Consider the following 21,431-nt stretch of genomic DNA (forward strand, 5'->3'; position numbering starts at 1 on the left):
TTCCTGCTTCTATCCTTCATCAATAGTACTTTTAAAAATCGGAGAATTCGTTTATTTAAAGACATACCCAGGCCCCTTCTCAATCCCTTCCCTCCCTGCTCTGGACCCCTAAAAACCTCTAGTTTACCAGCTGGTCCTTCTCCGGCCAGAGTCGGAGGCCTTATGCTCTTAAGGGAGGGGATTGAGGGGTGGAGAATCTACTCTTTTTTTATTGATGGGGAATTGAGGTTTGGAGGGATAACGTTGGCTTTTATTTTATTTATTTACTTATTTTTAAAGGATTTTATTCATTTATTCATAAGACACACACACATACAGAGAGAGAAAGGGAGAGAGAGAGAGAGAGAGGCAGATACACAGGCAGAGGGAGAAGCAGGCTCCATGCAGGGAGCCCGACTCGGGACTCGATCCAGGCCTCCAGGATCACGCCCTGGGCCAAAGGCAGGCGCCAAACCGCTGAGCCACCCATGGATCCCTGGCTTTCTTTTTTAATTACACAGGGATACAAATATATCTACCAGACAGTAGATAAGGGGGAAATATGCCCTCAAAAGCTCAGAATCACTAACTATGAAGGAAACTTAAATCCTAATCATTACTATTTGAAAAGGGAGCGCGCGCTGCATGCCGGGATTTGTAGTCCCCTCCCGGATGGCCCGCACTGCGGCTGTGCAGGGGCGAGCCGTTCTTCCAGGCGCATGCGTGCAGCGGCGGCGGCAGGCCTGACTGCACCGAAGCGGCGGTAGCGACGCGGGGTACTGGGAGCTCGCCATGGCGGTCCCTGCGGCGGCCATGGGGCCCTCGGCGCTGGGCCAGAGTGGTCCTGGCTCAATGGCTCCCTGGTGCTCAGTGACCAGTGGCCCAACACGCTACGTGCTGGGAATGCAGGAGCTGTTCCGCGGCCACAGCAAGACGCGCGAATTCCCTGCACACAGCGCCAAGGTGCACTCGGTGGCTTGGAGCTGCGACGGGCGTCGCCTGGCCTCGGGGTCTTTCGACAAGACGGCCAGCGTTTTCCTACTGGAGAAGGACCGGTTGGTAAGCTGACCGGTCCAGGCCGGAGAGAGAGGGGCTGAGGTAGAGCGAGGTGTGGTGTTGAGCGCGAGAGTGGGAGCGGAAAGGGGGGTGGGGGCGAGGGGAGAGGACGGGTGTGGGGCTAAGGGGGATATGTAGTGCACGGTAGAGTGCTGGAGTGACCAGAGTGGTGCTTGGGGATCTGGGGGGTGTGGTGGAGAGGAAGGTGGTGGTGGTAAAAGGGAGGTGAGGGTGCGAGGGAGTGTGGCAGTAAAGGAGCTGTGAAGATGAGCGGGGAGTGGAGGCTAGGACAGGATGAAGACTGGTGGTGGACGGGCCTGGAGTGAGGTGAGGGTGCGTGAGAGTGATGGAAGGAGTTGTGTGGTGGTGAGGAGTGGCTAGGGTCTGTGGTGGTGGTGGGGTCCCCATGAGGGTGTGGTGGGGTCCCCATGAGGGTGTGGTGGGCCCCTTTGAAAATAATAGCACTTCCTGTGGGAGTGAGCAAGAAAATCGGGAACGTCGGTGGTAGAGTAAGTGTGGAGAACCAGAAAGAAGGAGGAAGTCCAGGGAAGGCAAAAGAGTAAGGGCGTTCATGTGGAATCCAAACCTCAGAACAATTCAGAATGATTGGAAAGGAAGAGAAGGGGATATTGGGAAGAATTTTGGGGAAGGAACTTGGAAGGACTGGTTTCTTTTAAATTGTCTTTGTTAGGCATAAGGTGCCTTGGTTTAAATAAAGCTGAGAAGTTACATGTGGAGGCAGGTACTTAAGTGTAAGGTGACATTTGGATTCTGTTCTTTCAGGTCAAAGAAAACAATTATCGGGGACATGGGGATAGTGTGGACCAGCTTTGTTGGCATCCGAGTAATCCTGACCTCTTTGTCACCGCGTCGGGAGACAAAACCATTCGCATCTGGGACGTGAGGACTACAAAATGCATTGCCACTGTGAACACTAAAGGTGACTCTTCAGAGAGAGGGCAATAGGAAGATGAGCTACTTTTAGTAATTTAATTCAACAAGCATTTCCTGAACATTTTCTCTGTGTTTGGCCTTGTGTTAGGTAGGGGACATCCTGGGCTGAATATGACAATCTCCAGCTCCTAGGGCCTAAAACCCTAATATGGTTCATGTTATACTGGAGATGTCTACAAGAGGGATATCTAGAATGGAAGTGCGGGGATCCCTGGGTGGCGCAGCGGTTTGGCGCCTGCCTTTGGCCCAGGGCGCAATCCTGGAGACCCGGGATCGAATCCCACATCGGGCTCCCAGTGCGTGGAGCCTGCTTCTTCCTCCGCCTGTGTCTCTGCCTCTCTCTCTCTCTCTCTGTGACTATCATAAAAAAAAAAAAAAAAAATAGAATGGAAGTGCTTAGTCTGCCTGTGGAGACAAGCAAGATCTCACAAAATTTGAGCAAACTCTTAGAATAGCTAATAGGGATTTAGTGGTCCGGGGTCCAGTGGGTGAGTGAGGAGTGAGCGGCAGCTCTAGGAGGGAGCTGCATGTGCAGATGTATGGAGAATTTGGGAAACTCCTGCTAGGCTAGAATGGCTGATCTTGGAATGAATAGTTTTGGAGGTCTGGGAGAAAATGACCTGGGGGTTGTGCAGTACATTTGTAGAATCTATTCTCTACCAGGTATTATCCTATAAACCTTGAGGCCACTTATATTTTATCGACTAACATGTCACAGATTATAAGGTGTACCGACGTTTTATGTGTTGTTAAGAAAGAAAAGTTTCTAGATAACCATGATCCACCAAAACTTTTGAGATGCATCTTGATGCATTTTAAGATACGTTGTAAAGAATTAAGTGTGAAAATATATGCATCATAGAATTGATAAAGTTGATGAAATTTTTAATCGATGTGTTCACTGTGGTCCATTGGGCTTTGTTGACAAGTCTTGTCTGTGGAGGCGGAATGTTACAGTGCTTTCTCCAAGTAGACAACTGGTGATGCATGAATGATTTAGGTGGTATGTGGATGAACATTAAAAGTCGGCTGTGTGTTTATTTTAATGCCTACCAGGAAAAAAGAACTAGCCCATAAAATTTATTACTAAATGGAAACTAAATTTATTTAACTAAAAATTTTTTAAGTTAATTTTAAGAAAAATCTTGAATCAAGAAATATAGCTGTTAACGTGGATAGAACAAAATTGTGAAAGTGGCATATAAATGACCAGAGTATAAATGACCAGAGTTTAGGGAATGCTGGTCTGAGAAGCAGAGGCTTTGGGGACGCCTGGGTGGCTCAGTGGTTGGGCATTTGCCTTTGGCTTGGGTTGTGATCCCGGTGTCCTGGGAGGGAGCCTGCTTCTCCCTCTGCCTATGTCTCTGCCTCTCTCTCTGTGTCTCCCATGAATAAATAAGTAAATCTTAAATAAAAAAAGAATCAGGCATTGGAGTCAAATCTAGTTTAGATCTTGGCTCTTTTATTTCACTGCTTTGACAGTTTGACTCATCTCTCATATCTTCCATATCTTCATATGTAGAATGGGGATAATAATGTGTTCTTTAGAGAATTATAGTGAGGACCCACAGCGGGAAATTTGTAGATGAATATTCTGGACTCATAATTGGTGAGTAAGTGGTCATTCCTTCTATTTTATTTTTTTTAAGATCTTATTTATTCATTCATGAGAAACACACACAGAGAGAGAGAGAGAGAGAGAGGCAGAGACACAGGCAGAGGGAGAAGCAGGCCCCATGCAGAGAGCCTGATGTGGGACTCAATCCGGGGTCTCCAGGATCACACCCTGGGCTGAAGGTGGCACTAAACTGCTGAGCCACCTGGCACCCAGGCTGCCCATTCCCTTCTATTGATTCGGACCTTAGTAAATGGAATTTGGAGATAATAGCTCTGGTCTTTGTCAGATTAAAAAAAAATAAACTTCTGCAGGATTTTGGGCTAACAATATCTTACTGATTATATCTGGGTTTCTAGGGGAGAATATAAATATCTGCTGGAGTCCTGATGGGCAGACCATAGCTGTAGGCAACAAGGATGATGTGGTGACCTTTATTGATGCCAAGACACACCGTTCTAAGGCGGAAGAGCAGTTCAAGTTTGAAGTAAATGAAATCTCCTGGAATAATGACAATAACATGTTCTTCCTGACAAATGGCAATGGTTGTATCAACATCCTCAGGTGAGGGGGTTGTAGTTTAGGGACTGTCATATCTTTGCCCTGGGTGCTGTGTTAGATACAGAGATGAATTAGATGTGCTGAAGGAGCTTAAAGGACACATGGTAATAAAGAATCCTAACCTCCGTTGAGCACCTTTGAGCCAGGCACCTTATATGAGTCCTTAGAGAAATTTTATGCGGTTGATAGTATGAGTCTTATCTGACAGATGAGGATCTGGGATCCAGAGAGGTTAAATCACTAGTCAACTATTGAGCACTGGAAGTAGGTGCACCTTGAATTATGGCTAATTTGTACCCGTAAAGTCTCTCCTTAAATATCACTTTCTCTCCGGGAAGCCATCTTCATCAGTTTCCTACCTTTCCAGGTTAGAAGCTTATTTTATGTACTTCCTGTTGGAAGCATTTCTCATTCTTTATTATAATTACATGTTTACTTACCTATATCTTCCACTAGACTCTAAATTCCATGAATGTAGGGACCACATATTACCATTGAATCCCTAGTGCTTACTTTAATATCTGGTACACAGAGTTAGGATCTCAGTAAATATTCTGTAAATGAATGGAGTGTTGGAATTGAAATTCAGGTCTGTGGGCTCTATTCTTTCTGCTATTCTGTATGGGCCGTGCAAGGCAGTATAAAATAGGTTCTTGAAGAGAGGCTGAGAGTTTGCTGTGGCATCCCAGGAAAGAAACTTAGATTGACTGTGGGAGTTGAGGATTGAAGGAGGCAGCTTCTGAGCTTGACCTTGAAAGCTGAGTAGAATTTAAAGAATCAGCACAAGGCAGTCATACAATGGACGAAACAGGTGTGAATGAGCGTATTCTATATGGAAAGTAGTTGGTAGGTCAGAATTGCTGGGAATGGTGGATGATAAGGTGTCTGAAGAGAGGGCCTGAAAATGGGAAGATAAAGTTGAAGTATAATCTGAGACCAGATTATAAAAGGCTGGAATTCTGTGCTTAGCAACTTGAATTTTATTCAAGTGGGGATTCTTTAGTTTTTTTAAAAAGCCTTTTTATTAGAAAATAAAACATATACAGAAAGCCACTTAAAACAACTTATGCCTTAATGAACTGTTATCTGTGTAACCCCATCCAGGTCAAGAAATAGTAATTTGCTGGCCATCCCAGAAATCTGTCTATGTATTTTTCCTAGTCATAATTCTCTTTCCTCAAAAGGAAACACTATCTTGATTTTTATAGTATTTCTGTATAGTTTTAGCTACCAAGTATGCATTTCTAGATACTCTGGTTTCATCTGTTTAAAAAAAATTAGTGTCTTTTAAGTTTGTTAAACTACCAAGTTTCTCTTCATCCTTCTTTTATTTATAATATAGCTGTTGGAAAGCTAGGCTGTTAACCTGCAGAGATTCTCCTAGTTTCGATTTTACTAATTTTGTATGCTAATTTATTTGTTGGAATATAAGATACTTCTTATCAACTATTTGGTTACTTAAGAATATAGTTTACTGGGATCCCTGGGTGGCGCAGCGGTTTGGCGCCTGCCTTTGGCCCAGGGCGCGATCCTGGAGACCCGGGATCGAATCCCACATCAGGCTCCCGGTGCATGGAGCCTGCTTCTCCCTCTGCCTGTGTCTCTGCCTCTCTCTCTCTCTCTCTTTCTGTGACTATCATAAATAAAAAAAAAAAAAAAAAAAAAAGAATATAGTTTACTTAGAAAAGGCGGGATAAATGCTTCTTTCCCTTTGTCATCAGATAATGAATTAGTTCTCTATTGCCTCCAAAAATGATGAGCTAGGTTGTATTTTTAAGACTCATAAACTCATGTATTTAAGCATGGTAGATGTATTTCAATCTGTTGGAGTAATTATCCTTAATAGAAACTCAAATTATCCCATCTTTAGCTAATGGGAGCCTCTTCAGGTTGATTCCTGAGTCATTTTTTTTAACATAATCCTAGTAGTCTTCAGGTTGTTGCTCTCTGGTCTGACAGGATATCTGAGTTCATCTTGTATGTTTTCTGCCTCAGACCTTTAATCAGAAATTCCTCTAAGAATCGCTGGGTTCTTTTTATGAGAAAATGATATTGGAGCTATGGAAGCATTTATCATTCTCATGGTTTGGTCATTATTTCTAGACCTTTCTAGTGGACAGAGCAAAGAATTATATGTGTATATTGTAAAAAAAAAAGTAAACTATGTGCATTGTGAATTTATATTGATGACTTCAATTAAAATTCAAGAAGAGTGAGGAACACGGGGGTGGTTCAGTGGTTGAGCATCTGCCTCTGGCTCCAGTCGTGATCCCGGGGTCCTGGGATTGAGTCCTGCGTCAGGCTCCCTGCAGGGATTCTGCTTCTCCCTCTGCCTGTGTCTCTGCCTCTCTTTCTGTGTCTCTCATGAATAAATAAATGAAATCTTTAGAAAAAAGAAAAGAAAAAAACATTCAAGATGAGTGGAATTTTACTAAACATCTTCTATATTATAAATAACTCCTTCCAAACTGAGTATTTGAGTATTCTGGTTCTCAAGGGACACAAGGGATTTATAGAAATAGAATATCCCACAGTTTCTTATTACATTTATCCATGTTATATGTAGAGATATCTCAGAATAACATTATTACCACTACTGCCACCAATATGATTACTTAAAATAGTAAATTTTGCTTTTTGCATTGCTTTCCTCATTCTTCTGTATTAAAAAATATACTTAATACTATATATTGTCAGAGTATAGAGCTACAATATACTATGCTTTTCTTTTACATATATAGTTTCTACAAGAGGCTGTATATGTAATACTCATCACCAGTCTTATGCTGATTAGTCTCTAGTCATTTTGATTGTCACAGTTCATTCTTTAGATTCCTCAGGAAAGGTTCATGGACAGTATTCCCTGAGTTCATATTTACTATAACTTATATGCTTATTAAACTTATAGATACTTAATTGTGCTGCTTAGTATTTGAGCTCTTTATAATTGGTAGTCAATTTTGCTGTACATGAAAATCTTTGATTCATATTTTCTTATACATCTTAAATATATTATCCCCGTTTTCTTTTGTCATAAAGTCTTAGTGTCAGAAAAGCCTGACGATAATCTAATTTTTTTTTTTTTTAAGTCCAGGAAAGTTTGTTTTACTTGCAGTCTGATATTTGTTCTGTTGTCTTTGATTTCTTCTTCAGTATCTCCTGTTGTCATCTTAGGACCATAGTCCCCTCCCCTAGTTTAATTGCTGTCTGTCTTGTTTCTCAGCTACCCAGAGCTGAAGCCTGTGCAGTCCATCAATGCCCATCCTTCCAACTGCATCTGTATCAAGTTTGACCCCATGGGGAAGTACTTTGCCACAGGAAGTGCAGATGCCTTGGTCAGCCTCTGGGATGTGGATGAGTTGGTGTGTGTTCGGTGCTTTTCCAGGTAAGTGGTTCTGCCAGCACTTTCCTTGTTGGATAAATTAATTTGATTTCATTTTGGGTGAAATTGTGCCCTTCTCTTACTGGGTTATTCTAACATCTCCTCTTTCTTCTCTGTTATTAGGCTGGATTGGCCTGTGAGGACCCTCAGTTTTAGCCATGATGGAAAAATGCTGGCCTCAGCTTCAGAAGATCATTTTATTGACATTGCCGAAGTAGAGACAGGTAACTGAAACCTTCACTACTGTAATGAGTCTTCTGTCTGTCATCTGCAGCCATCAGGACTTTTCCTGTCGTGTGTTTTCATCTTCACATTACTACTACACCTGCATTAGCATAAATAAATTTTCTTCTTAGGACAGGCTTGTTTATTATGACTGTTATAGTCAGGTGCATAAGGGAGCAAAGAGTTGAGAAAGGGGCGGGTCTGAAAGAAAGTGATTTAGGAAAATATTTTGCATTTTATTAACTGTTAATTCCTCTATTATGATGACATTTTTAAAATATGGAAAATAGGAGAAAGAATAAAGTGTCACCTGTAGTCCCACCTCTAAATACAATCTCTTTTAGTGTTGTGGTATACTTTTTCCCTATATTTTGCCTGTATGTGAACTTAAAAAAATGCATATATTTTTTTAAATGCATATTTTTAAAAATAATTTTAGGAATTACCAAAATACATGTAATTTGCTTTAAAAACAACCAACAGAGTTTGAAAATAGAAAAATGGGAGGAGAGTGTACATTTTACAGAGAATTTTCTCAGATTTACTTATTTTTAATTAATTTTTTTTATTATTAAAGTATATTTGACATATAGTATTATATTAGTTTCATGTACGACAGTGATTTGACACTTAAGTGCATTAGTCATTAATTACAACAAATGTAGTCACTGTCAACATTATTACAATGTTATTGACTATATTCCTTTTGCTGTACTTTATGACTTATTTTATAACTGCAAGTTGTACCTCTTGATCACTTCACCTATTTCACCTATCACCCAAACCCTCTCCCCTCTGACACCCAACAATTTTCTGTATTTATGAATGTGTTTCTGTTTATTTACTTGTTTTGTTTTTTAGATTTCATGTATAAGTGAAATCATACGGTATTCGTCTTTCTGTGTCTGATTTATTTCACTTAGCTTAATATTCCTTAGGTCTACCCATGTTCTTGCAAATGGCAAGATTTCATTCTTTTTCTATGACTGTTTAATATTCTACTGTGTGTGTGTGTATATCTATCTATCTATCTATCTATCTATCTATCTACACATTTTCTTTATCCATTCATCTATCCATGGGCACTTAGGTGGTTTCTATATCTTGGCTATTGTAAATAATGCTGCAATAAATGTGGGGGCGCACATATCTTTTTGCATTAGTGTTTTTGTTTTCTTTGGGTAATTACCCAGTAGTGGAATTACTGGATTTTATAGTATTTCTATTTTTGATTTCTTGAGAAGGCTTCATATCATTTTCCATAGTGGCAGCACCAATTTACATTCCCACCAGCAGCGTATGAGGATTCTTTTTTCTTTACATCCTCACCAACATTTTTTTTTTAAATTTTACATTTGTTTTTATTTAAGCTCGATTTGCCGCATATAGTATAACACCCAATGCTCATCCCATCAAGTGCTCTCCTGAGTGCCCATCACCCAGTTACCCCATTCCCCGGCCACCTCCCCTTCTACAACCCTTTGTTTGTTTCCCAGAGTTAGGAGTCTCTCAAGGTTTGTCTCCCTCTCTAATTTTTCCCATTCAGTTCCCCTCCTTTCCCTTTAATCCCTTTCACTATTTCTTGTATTCCACATATGAGTGAAACCTTATGATGATTGTCCTTCTCTGATTGACTTATTTCACTCAGCATAATACCCTCCAGTTCAGCATTTGTTTTTTATTATCTTTTTGATACTAGCTATTTTCATGGGTGTGAGGTGGTATCTCATTGTAATTTTGATGTGTGTTTCTCTGATGATCAGTGATCTGAGCACCTTTTCATGTGTTTGTTGGTCATCTGTATATGTTTGGAAAAAATGTTTTTTCAGATTTTCTGTCTCTTTTTTTTTTAAAGATTCATTCACCCATTTGAGAGAGAGAGCATGAGTAGAGTGTGGAGGGAGGGGCAGAGGGAAAGAATCTCAATAGACTCCCTGGTAAGCATGGAGCCCAATGTGGGGCTTGATCCCAGGACCCTAAAATCATGACCTGAGCCAAAATCGAAAGTTGGACTCTCAATCGAGTAAGCCACCCAGGCACCACACTCTTTAATTAGCTTACCTTTTTTTTTTTTTTTTTTTTTTTTTCGGTGTTGAGCATATAAATCTTATATATTTTGGATATTAACCCTTTATTGGATTTATTATTTGGAAATATCTTCTCCCATTCAGTAGGTTGTCTTTTTATTTTGTTGATGGTTTCCTTTGCTACACAAAAGCTTTTTATTTTGGTGTAATCCCAGTAGTTTATTTCTGCTTTTGTTTCTCTTTGCTTGAGGAGACATATCCATAAATATGTTGCTAAGGCTGATGTCCAAAAGGTTGCTGCCTTTGTTTTTTAGGTGTTTTATGGTTTCAGATCTCACATTTTAATCTATTTTGAGTTTATTTTTGTGTATGGTGTAAGAAGTGGTCCAATTTTATTTTTTTGCATGTAGCTGTCCTGTTTTCCCAGCACCATTTGTTGACGAAACTTTTTTCCATTGCATATTCTTTTTTTTTTTTGCATATTCTTTTTTTTTTAATATTTTATTTATTTATTCATGAGAGACACGAGAGAGAGGCAGAGACACAGGCAGAGGGAGAAGCAGGCTCCATGCAGGGTACCCGACATGGTATTCGATCCCAGGTTTCCAGGATCAGGCCGTGGGCCAAAGGCGGCGCTAAACCGCTGAGCCACCCAGGCTGCCCTCCATTGCATATTCTTTTCTCCTTTGTTGTAGATTAATTAATGGTCATATAGGGGTGGGTTTATTTCTGGGTTCTCTATCCTGTTCCATTGATATATCATGTGTTTATTTTTTTGCCAGTGCCATACTGTTTTGATTACTATAGCTTTGTAGTATATCTTAAAAACTGGGATTGTGATACCGACAGTTTTGTTCTTCTTTCTCAAAGATTGCTTTGGCTATTCAGAGTCTTTTGTGATTTCATATAAATTATAGGATTATTCTGGTTCTGTGAAAAATGTTGGTATTTTGATAGAGATTACATTGAATCTGTGGATTGCTTTGGTTGGTGTGAACATTTTAACTATTAATTATTCCAGTCCATGAGCATGGTATATTTTTCTATTTGTGACATCTTCAACTTCTTTTTTTTTATTTTTTTATTTTTTATTTATTTATGATAGTCACACACAGAGAGAGAGAGAGGCAGAGACACAGGCAGAGGGAGAAGCAGGCTCCATGCACCGGGAGCCTGATGTGGAATTCGATCCCGGGTCTCCAGGATCGCTCCCTGGGCCAAAGGCAGGCACCAAACTGCTGCGCCACCCAGGGATCCCAACTTCTTTCTTCAATGTCTGAGTATAGGTCTTTTCCCTCCATGGTTAAATGTATTCCCAGATTTTTTCTTTTAGGTGTAATTGTAAATGGGTTTGTTTTCTTACTAATTTTTCTTTCTATTACGTCATTTTTGTGTATAGAAATGCAACAGATTTCTGTGTATTAGTTTTGTTTCCTGCGACTTTGCTGAATTTATTTATTTTAAAAAATATTTTATTTATTTATTTGACACAGAGAGAGTTTGAGAAGGAAAAGCAGGTTTCCTGCTAAGCAGAGAGCCCGACCAGGGCCCAGTCCCAGGACCCTGGGATCATGACCTAAGCCAAAGGCAGACACTTAACTGAGCCACCCAGGCACCCCAGAATTCATTTATTCAAATAGTGTTTTGTGGAATCTTTATGGTTTTTGGTATATAGTGTCATAGCATCTGCAAATACTGACAGTTTTACTTCTTCCTTACCAATTTGGATGCCTTTGGTTTTTTTCTTGTCTGATTGATGTGGCCAGGACTTCCAGGACTGTGTTGAATAAAAATGGTGAGAGTGGGCATCCTTGTCTTGCTCCTGATCTTAGGGGAAAAGCTTTCAGTTTTTCACCATTGAGTATGATGTTATCTGCGGGTTTTTCATATATGGTCTTTATTATGTTGAAGTATATTTCCTCTAAATCCATTTTGTTGAGAATTTTTTTTTTATCAAGAATGGATGTTTATTTTGTCAAATTTGTTTTTTGTGTCTATTGAGATGACCATATGGTTTTTGCCTTTCTCTTATTGATTGATTTACAAATATTGAATCATACTTGCATCCCTGGAATAAATCCCACTTGATCATGGTGTATGATCTTTTTAATGTATTGTTAAATTTGATTTGCTACTATATTTTGTTGAGGATTCTTGCATCTATGTTCACCAGGGATATTGGCCTGCAGTTGTTTGTTTGTTTGGTTTGTAGTGTGTTTGCCTGGTTTTTGGTATCAGGATAATGCTGGGCTCATAGAATGAATTTGGAAGTTTTTCCTCACCTTTTTTTTTTGGAATAGTTTGAGAAGAATAGGTATTAACTCTTTAAATGTTTCATAGAATTCACCTCTGAATCCATCTGGACTTTTGTTTATTGGGAGTTTTTTGATTACCAGTTGAGTTTCATTTGTAGTAATTGATCTGTTTAAATTCTCTCATTCTTCTTGAGTCAGTTTTAGAATATTGTATGTGTATAGGAATTTATTCATTCTTTTAGGTTGTCCAATTTGGATATAATTTTTCATAGTATTTTCATATAACCCTTTGTATTTTTGTATTGTCAGTTATTATTTTTCATTTCTGAATTCATTTATTTGAGTTCTCTCTCTTCTTGATGAGTCTGGTAAAGGTTTATCAAATTTATGTTTTCAAAGAACCAGCTCTTGATTTCATGGATATTTTCTAATATTTTTTAGTATCTATTTTATTTATTTCTGCTCTAATTCTTTTAATTTCCTTCCATTCTACTAACTTTGGGCTTTGTTCTTTTTGTAGTGTCTTTAGGTATAAGGTTGTTTTGTTTATCTGGGATTTTTCTTGTTTCTTGAGGTTGGCCTGTATTGCTATAAGCATTCTTGTTAGAACTACTTTAGCTGCATCCTAAAGATTTTGGATTGTTGTGTTTCCATTTTCATTTGTCTTGATGGGTTTTTTGATTTCCTCTTTAATGTATTCATTGATGTGTTGGTTGTTCAGTGGCATGTTGTTTAACCTCTGTGTGTGTCTGTTTTTTCCAGTTTTTTTTTCCTTGTAATTGATTTCTAATTTCATATCACTGTGGGTCAGAAAAGATGCTTGATAAAATTTCAGTCTTTTTAAATTCATTGAAACTTGTTTTGTGGTCTACCATATATGATCCATCCTGGAGAATATTTCCTGTGCACTTGAAAATAATGTGGGGCAGCCTGGGTGGCTCAGCAGTTTAATGCCGCCTTCAGCCCAGGGCATGATCCTGGAGACCTGGGATCAAGTCCCACTTCGGGCTCTCTGCATGGAGCCTGCTTCTTCCTCTGCCTGTCTGTCTGTCTGTCTCTCTCTCTCTCTCTGTCTCTCATGAATAAATAAATAAAATCTTTAAGAAAAAAAAAATCTGTATTCTGTTGTTTTTGGTTGGAATGTTCTGTATGTATCTGTCAAGTCCATCTGGTTTAATGTAACATTCAAAGCTATTGTTTCTTTGTTGATTTTCTGTCTGGATGATCTATCCATTGATGTAAGTGTGGTGTTAAAGTCCCCTGTTATTGTATTACTGTCAATTTATCCTTTTATATTTCTTTATGTTACTTTATGTTTCTTTATGTTACTTTATGTATTTAGGTGTTCCTAGTGCCTATGTTAGGTACATAGATACTTAAAATTGTTACATCCTCTTGTTGGATTGATTTCTTTATCATTTAATGCCTTTCTTTGTCTCTTGCTACAGTCTTTTTTGTAAAGTATATTTTGTCTGATAAAAATATTTTTACCCCAGCTTTTTTATTCAGCTCCATCTGTGTAGAATATCTTTTTCCATCCCCTCACTTTCAGTCTGTATGTGTCTTTAGGTTTGAAGTGAGTCCTGTAAGCAGCATATAGTTGGATCTTGTTTTTTCAGCCATTCAGTCAACCTGCGTCTCTTGATTGGACCACATAGTTAATTTACATGTAATTATTCATAGATATGTATTTATTGCCATTTTGTTCACTTTTTTTTTTTTTAAGATTTTTTATTTATTTATTCATAGACAGAGAGAGAGAGAGGCAGAGACACAGGCAGAGGGAGAAGCAGGCTCCATGCAGGGAGCCCGATGTGGAACTCGATCCTGGGTCCCCAGAATCACACCCCAGGCTGCAGGCGGCGCCAAACTGCTGCGCCACCAGGGCTGCCCTTGTTCACTGTTTTCTGTTGTTTTTGTAGTTCTTCCCTGTTCCTTCTCTTGCTCTCTTCCCTTGGGATTTTAATTGTTTTTTCTTTATTTAAATTCAATTTGCCAACATATAGTGTAACACCTAGTGCTCATCACATCATGTGCCCTCTTTAATGCCCATCACCCTTCCCTTGTGGTTTATTTTCTTTAATGTTATGTTTGGATTACTTTTTCTTAATGCTTTTTGTATATCTATTATAGGTTTTTGATTTGTGGTTACCATAGGGGTCATATATAACATCCTATGTGTGTAGCAGTCTGTATTGATGGTTGCTTAATTTTGAACACATTCTAAGCAGAATTTTTGAATTTTTGCTACCCCCTCTACATTTTATGTGTATACCATATTATGTATGTATATATTATGTATCTTTTTATTTTGTGTATCCCTTGAGTAATTTTTATAGACATAACCGACTTTACTGCTTTTGTGTTTTAACTTTCATAAGTGATTAGTCCACTAACTTTAATCATATATTTGCATTTGCCAATGATATTTTTTCCTTTCATTATTTTCTTCCGATTATGGCCTTTTCTTTTTCACTTAAAGAATTCCCTTAAATATTTCTTGTGTGGCTGGTTTAGTGGTGATGAACTCCCTTTGGTTTGGGAAACTCTGTTTCACCTCTGAGTGATAGCCTTGCCAGGTAGAGTATTCTTGGCTGTATGTTTTTTTCTTTCAGCTCTTTGAATATTTCATGTTACTCCCTTCTGGTCTGTAGCCTTAGGGGTTTTCCCTTGCATGTGACTATTTGCTTTTCTTTAGCTTTTAAGAGTCTCTCTTTATCTTTAATTTTTGCCATTTTAATTGTTATGTGCCTTGGTGTGAACCTTTTTGGGTTCATCTTGTTTGGGGCTTTCTTTGTTTCCTGGATCTAGATTCAGGATATATTTTCAGCTGTTATCTCTTCAAATAAATTTTCTGTTCACTTTCCTCTCTCTTCTTCTGGGACTCCTACAGTGTACATCTTATCATGCTTGATGGTATTGCAGAGGTTCCTTCACCTATTCTTTTATTATTTTTTTGTCTTTTTTGTTATTCATCTTAGTTGGTTTCTGTTACTGTCTTCAAGATCTCTGATCCGTTCTTCTGCATCCTCTAACCTGCTGTTGATTTCCTCTAGTGTATTTCTCTTTTCAATTACTGTATTCAGCTCTGACTGGCTCTTTTTTACATTTTCTATCTCTTGAAATTCTTACAGAGTTCATCAGCTGTTTTCTCAAGTCCAGTTGAGTATCTTTAGGGCTATTACTTTGAACTCTTTATTAGACATATCATTTATCTCTATTTTGTTTAGTCCTTTCTCTGTAATTTTGTCTTGTTTCTTCATTTGGGACATATCCTTTAGTCTCATCATTTTGTCTGGCTGTGTTTATTTCTATGTGTTATGTAGGTCAGCTATATCTCCTGACCTTGAAAGTGTGGCTATACATAGAAGAGGCCCTGTGGTGCCCTGTAGACTTATCTGCGTTGGTCACTAGAACCAGGCACACTAGGGCTGTCCCCTGTGTGGGCTGAGTGCACCCTCCTGCTGCCTGCTGTAGTTGAGCTGTGATTGCTATGGGCATGCTGATGGGTGGGTCTGACCCTCAGCCCAGCTGGCTGCAGTGACCTGCTTTGCCTGTTGCAGGAGCACTGTGCAGGGTTACTTCCTCCCATGCTGTTGAGAGGCCTGGCTGCAGCTGCTATGGGCTTAATTGTGGGTGAGGCTGGCATTCAGCCTAGCTGTGTGTAATTAGCTTCTGCGACAGCTGCAGGTACATAGAAGGGCAGGGCTTGATCTTTGTGCAGCCAGTTAAGAGGCCCAGCTGTAGGAACTGTGGGCAAGCTGGTGTGTAGGGTTATCTCCTTTGTCCTCCAGAGCAGGAGTCACTTTGGAGGGGTACCTGCGGAGGCCAGTGGGTTGGATAGGATGGGTGGTAGGGTAATACTGGGGCATGGCATGTGTTGCTAACAAGGTAGGTAGAGGGTGTTAGAATTGGCTTCTGCAAGCATCTAGCTATCTAGACGCAGGGAGGGCAAGAAAAATGGCACCCACCAGTACTTCTTTTATACCTGGAGAAATCTGCATGTTTGCCCTTCTGCACACACCCTAAAATTAGTACGTCTCCTTCATGTATACCCTAGGTGCTTTTCAAGCTGCTTCTTCAGTGCTGTCTCTGGCTGAGATACTTAGTATTGTGCTGGCTCTTTTGCCCTCCATTTCAACTGGAGTTAAGCCCACTGATTTCTAAAGCTCTTGGAGTTAAGCCCTGCTGATTTTCAAAGCCAGACATTATGGGAACTTGTCTTCCCAATGTAGATTCTTAGGGCCAGGATTGCCCTTTGTGGAATTTGATCCTTTCACTCCTCCATGCTTGTGATGGCACTCCTGTTTGTGGTTATTTGCACCAGGGGTTTGGTTCCTGGCCATGTCTCCACCCTTTCTACCCTTTCAGTGTGGCCTTCTCTCTGTGATTAGCTGTGGAAGGTCTCTTCTGATGGTCTTCAGATCATTTTCAGAGTTAATGCAGTAGACACACTTGTTGCCTCAGTGTGTCTGTGGGAGGAGGTGAGCTTAGGATGCCATCTTCTGTGCTTTACCCTCAGATTTATTTTGTAATATAGCTTTATTGTTTTTGGAAATAGATGATACTTTAGTAAAGGAATTTAAACTGTATATAAAACATCAAAGAATAAAGTAAAAAATTGAAATTCCACAATTTAAAAATGTTACTGTTGATAACATTATGGTGAGTGTTGTCCAGCCACTCAGATACAAAGCTCCTGGGCAGCCCTGGTGGCTCAGCGGTTTAGCGCTGCCTTCAGCCCGGGGTGGGATCCTGGAGTCCCGGGATCGAGTACCATGTTGGGCTCCCTGTGTGGAGCCTGCTTCTCCCTCTGCCTATGTCTCTGCCTCTCTCTCATAATAAATAAATAGAATTAAAAAAAAAAAAAAGATACAAAGCTCCTTTGTGTCACCTTTGTTGTGTGATGTATGGATAGTCTCTTGCTCCAGGCTATGCCTGGCACACCTGAGAATGTTACAGCTTCTTAACATGGTGATGGCTGAGTTCCACTGCCACATTTAATGCATTTTAGATTTCTACTGAATGTATCAGTATATTCTTAAACTGCCAGTATTGCCTATAGATACTTTACTTGCCCAGCTCTTTGGTGGTTTCTCACCTTGCACCATTATAAATAGTGCTGTGAGAAATATTCTTCATGGACTTCATTTTAGGTCATCCTTTGGGGTAAACCAGTGAAGTGGGATTGCTGACTGACTCCAAGGTGTTCACATTTTGTGAAGGACCAAACCACTTACAGAAGGGTTGTTGCATGTGCCTGTTTTTCCCATGTCATCTTTGTGCAAGTTTGTCTACCTCACCTAATACATATAAAATATGATTTATTTTATTATTTTATTAATTTATTTTTAAAGATTTTCTTTATTTCTTTGAGAGAGAGAGACAGCGTGCACGTGAGCGAAAGAGAGCGTGAGTCAGGAGGAGCAGCAGAGGAAGAGAGAGAAGCAGACTTGCTGCTGAGCAGGGAGCCCAGTGAAGGGCTTGATCCCAGGATTCTGGGATCATGACCTGAGCTGAAGGCAGATGCCTAACTCACTGAGCCACCCAGGTGCCCCTGATTTTTCATTTTTTAAGATTTATTTATTTATTTTAGAGAGAAAGTACACAAGCTTGGGAAGGGGACAAGGGACAAGGAGAGAATCCTTAAGCAGACTCCCTGCTGAGGGCAGAGCCCAGCATGGGGCTCGATCCCAGGATCCTGAGATTATGACCTGAGCTGAAATCAAGAGCTGGCTGTTAACTATCATAGCCATCCAGGTGCCCCTAAAATATGATTTAGTTCACATATAATCAGTCTTTCAGGAATATATCACAGATGGCTGTATTAACTTTTCTAAGTGGTTCAGACAAATACTTTTAACGTTAAATTTTTTCTCTATAACCTAGGCTAAAAATTAAAAGTCAGATGATTATCAAAGGGAAGCACAATTTATTTATAGCACTGTTTTACACATAAAAGGGAAATAGTCTAAATTTTCATTATGATAGACTAATTAAATAAGTTGTGATACATACATATTACAGTGTTCCAAGAGAAAAACATAGGTCTATATGTGCTGAAATGCAAGATTGGTAAGGCATTTTACTGAATGAGCAAAGCAAGTAGCCAGTCAATGCGTATTATGTTCCCATTTAGATAAAAACACTAAAGCCAAATTCGTAGAAAGACTTTTGAAAGAATTTATTTCAGACTTAGAAGACTAGAAGAAGATAAATTTTAATTTAAATTATGATTTAATTACTATTACTGAAACCAATTAAATAAAATGAAAAATTTAATTCCTCAGTCACCCTAGGCTCATTTTAATGACTTCAGTAGTCACATAAGGCTGGTGATTTCTGTATTGGATAGTGCAGATGTAGAATGTTTCCATCACAAAAGTTTCTGTTGCCTAGTGCTGCTCTGTGCCTTTGCACTATTTGAATTTTATGCAATAAGCATGCTTTGTATATTAGTTTGTAAAATAAGAATAATATATGCATATAATAGAGTATTTGGAAAATGCTGACAAATATATAAAGAAGAAATTAACAGTCACATGGGTCCATAATTTGGAGATAGTGAATTCCTAACATAGTATATTTCCTTCCAGTCTTCTTTAAATATATAGATATTTATATATCTATGAAGATATTTTATATATAGATATCTATACATCTTTGTGTGTGTGTATATACACACACTATACTATGTATAATTGGAATCGTATATTGAGATTTTGTGTCTTATGTATTTTTAGTGGTTAAAGGTAAAACAAAGTAAGAATTAATTTTATTTCTGATAGCATGTATTTTAACAGTCCACTTTCAGCTTTTTAGTCACACACCATATATACTGCACTGAGTCTTTTAGAACTTCAGTGGTCTGGAGTAGTAATGTCAGTCTCACCCAGATAGCACCTTGTTTATCATTCAGAGATTAAACTTTCCAATAAAACTGTCAAGATTTTTTTTTTTTTTTTTTTAACTGTCAAGATGTTAAAGTTTATGAAGCCACATGGTTATTTAGGAAACGTTTTAGAAGGCCTTTTTATGTCTACTCTGGTTTTCTTGAACTGTATAACTTTCTTTATTGTCAACAATCCCAAATGATTTGACAAATGATGGAGTTAAAGGCCTAAAAAGGAGTAAAAGGGGGAGTAGCAGCCTCTGAAACTAATTCTTATGTTTGTGTAATACAAAAATTTGCTCAGACATAAAGCTAGACTGCCAGATACTAGCATCATGAAGAGTGGTTAACTGTCCCTGAAATTGGATTATTTAACAGAAAGAATCTCTCTGTCTACACACATATATGTATATAAATATATATTTATAATGTATATAAATGTATATAAATATATATTTAAATGTATATAAATGTATATAAATATATATTTAAACAGCTTTATTGAAATATAATTTATTTACTGTATTGTTGTCTAGTTTGAAGTATATAATTTGATATATCCTGCATCGTTAGCACCACATTGTTAATGTTTTACTACATTAATCTTAACCCTAAAGTTGAAAAAAATGTAAAGCAGGACTAAAGGAATAATGGCTTTAGAAAAATCATACTTAAAAAAAAAGAAAAAAAAAGAAAAATCATACTTAATTTCAACGAGTAGGAAGAATGACATTTTTGGGGAAAAAAATCGATTTGCAAAGCATTGTGATTTAGCAGAAAGATCTGTGGCTTTGGAAACAGACTTCATGTGCTGACTTTGTTGCTTCCTTGAGGTATGACTTAACTGTTCAGTCACCTGTTTCTGTAAAAAGAGTTTTTTGTTTTTTTTTTTTTAAAGATTTTATTTATTTATTGATGAGAGACAGAGAGAGAGAGAGGCAGAGACACAGGCAGAGGGAGAAGCAGGCCCCATGCAGGGAGCCCGATGTGGGACTTGATCCGGGGACCCTGGGATCACACCCTGAGCTGAAGGTAGACACTCAACAGCTGAGCCACATAGGCGTCCCTGTAAAAAGGGCTTTAAAATCATTACTTGCCTTGCTGTATTGTATTTATCCTTTATTAAAATAAAATATAATCCATCTGATTCTTAAGAGGTGCTCAACAAATATTAACTGCTGTTACTGTTTTCCCCGGGAGTGTAGAATATGTTTAGACCATAGGCTCTACATTCAGATCTTGCTCTGCCACCTACTGGTTTGTGCTCTCTCTGTGCCTCAGTATTCTCTATAAAATTGGATAATAATTGTACCTATCCTGCAGGGTTAATAAGTGGATTAAATGATGAGTACCTGGGTGGCTCAGTCGGTTAAGTGTCTCCCTTCAGCTCAGGTCATGATCTCAGGGTCCTAGGATTGAGCCCTGCATCGGGCTCCCTGCTCAGTGGGTGTCTGCCTCTTTCTCTCCCTCTGCCCCCCCTGCCCAGCTCATGCTCTCTCTCTCTCTTTCTCAAATAAATAAATAAAATCTTTTAAAAAATGGATTAAATGATTTAATGTAGGCAAGTACTGAATGAATATGGTTTCTTATTATTAATGTATTGATTGGTTTCCCTATATTGATTTTTATAGGAGACAAGCTATGGGAGGTGCAGTGTGAGTCTCCAACTTTCACCGTGGCTTGGCACCCCAAGAGGCCTCTGCTGGCGTTTGCCTGTGATGACAAAGATGGCAAATATGACAGCAGTCGGGAAGCAGGAACTGTGAAGCTGTTTGGGCTTCCTAATGACTCCTGATAGGAGGATCTCAGGGAGAGGGGGCCCTGGCAGAGGCCTTCCTTTGTGTATTAGTTTGGTCTGTTCTCTTGGAGTTGGTGGACACCTAAGGTATTTGTAAATTGGTATAAATTATACAAGGCTTTGTTAGTTTCCCTATTCTAGTTCCCTAGAGGAGGGCAGGAGGGCTCTGCACGATAACATCAGCATATCTTATCCTCTGGGGACCTCCTGTCTTCTCTGCTTTTTGGTATATGGTAGACTTTGTTGGGTTTGCTTCTGCTTGGACAATACCTACCTTGAGTGGGGGAGTGAGTGAGGAAGGGTGAGATGGGAATGGAGATTTTTTTATAGTAAAAAGAAATGTATATAATTTTTCGAGTTGAACATTTAATAAAGATGACTTTATGGGACTTCTAAGACTTTAAAAGTTAATGGTATTTGTGTTGTTATTGTTGCTCATATTGGAAGATGTTGCAGTTTTGCATTAAAAAAAATCTCAAATTAAATTTAGAGGTTGTAATTAATTCTGTCATTTAATGTCCTAACCAAGAATTCTGTGAAATGCAGCATGAATTCTATGAAATGCCCAGCCTGAAGTGTATGGGCAATAGCAGTCCTTAAAGTCTTCATTTTGTGTGTATGTATACCTCACCTTAATATACAAAGGATTTATAGACTACGTTTATGATATAACACTGAGAAAAGTAA

At 38.9% G+C, this 21,431-nt stretch overlaps 1 protein-coding gene across 1 annotated transcript; it reads left to right on the forward strand.

Annotated features, from left to right (window-relative positions):
- The first annotated feature begins 678 nt into the window (after positions 1–678).
- THOC3 (THO complex subunit 3) lies at positions 679–21,229 on the forward strand. The gene is made up of 6 exons (XM_072756553.1): positions 679–1,038; positions 1,819–1,975; positions 3,964–4,168; positions 7,389–7,550; positions 7,671–7,771; positions 20,578–21,229. The coding sequence occupies exons 1-6, from the start codon at positions 772–774 to the stop codon at positions 20,739–20,741; spliced, it is 1,056 nt and encodes a 351-aa protein (XP_072612654.1). The 5' UTR covers positions 679–771; the 3' UTR covers positions 20,742–21,229.
- The last annotated feature ends 202 nt before the right edge of the window (positions 21,230–21,431 follow it).

The sequence above is a fragment of the Vulpes vulpes genome, chromosome 4 (assembly GCF_048418805.1).
Source record: "Vulpes vulpes isolate BD-2025 chromosome 4, VulVul3, whole genome shotgun sequence".
Classification (NCBI taxonomy): Eukaryota; Metazoa; Chordata; class Mammalia; order Carnivora; family Canidae; genus Vulpes; species Vulpes vulpes.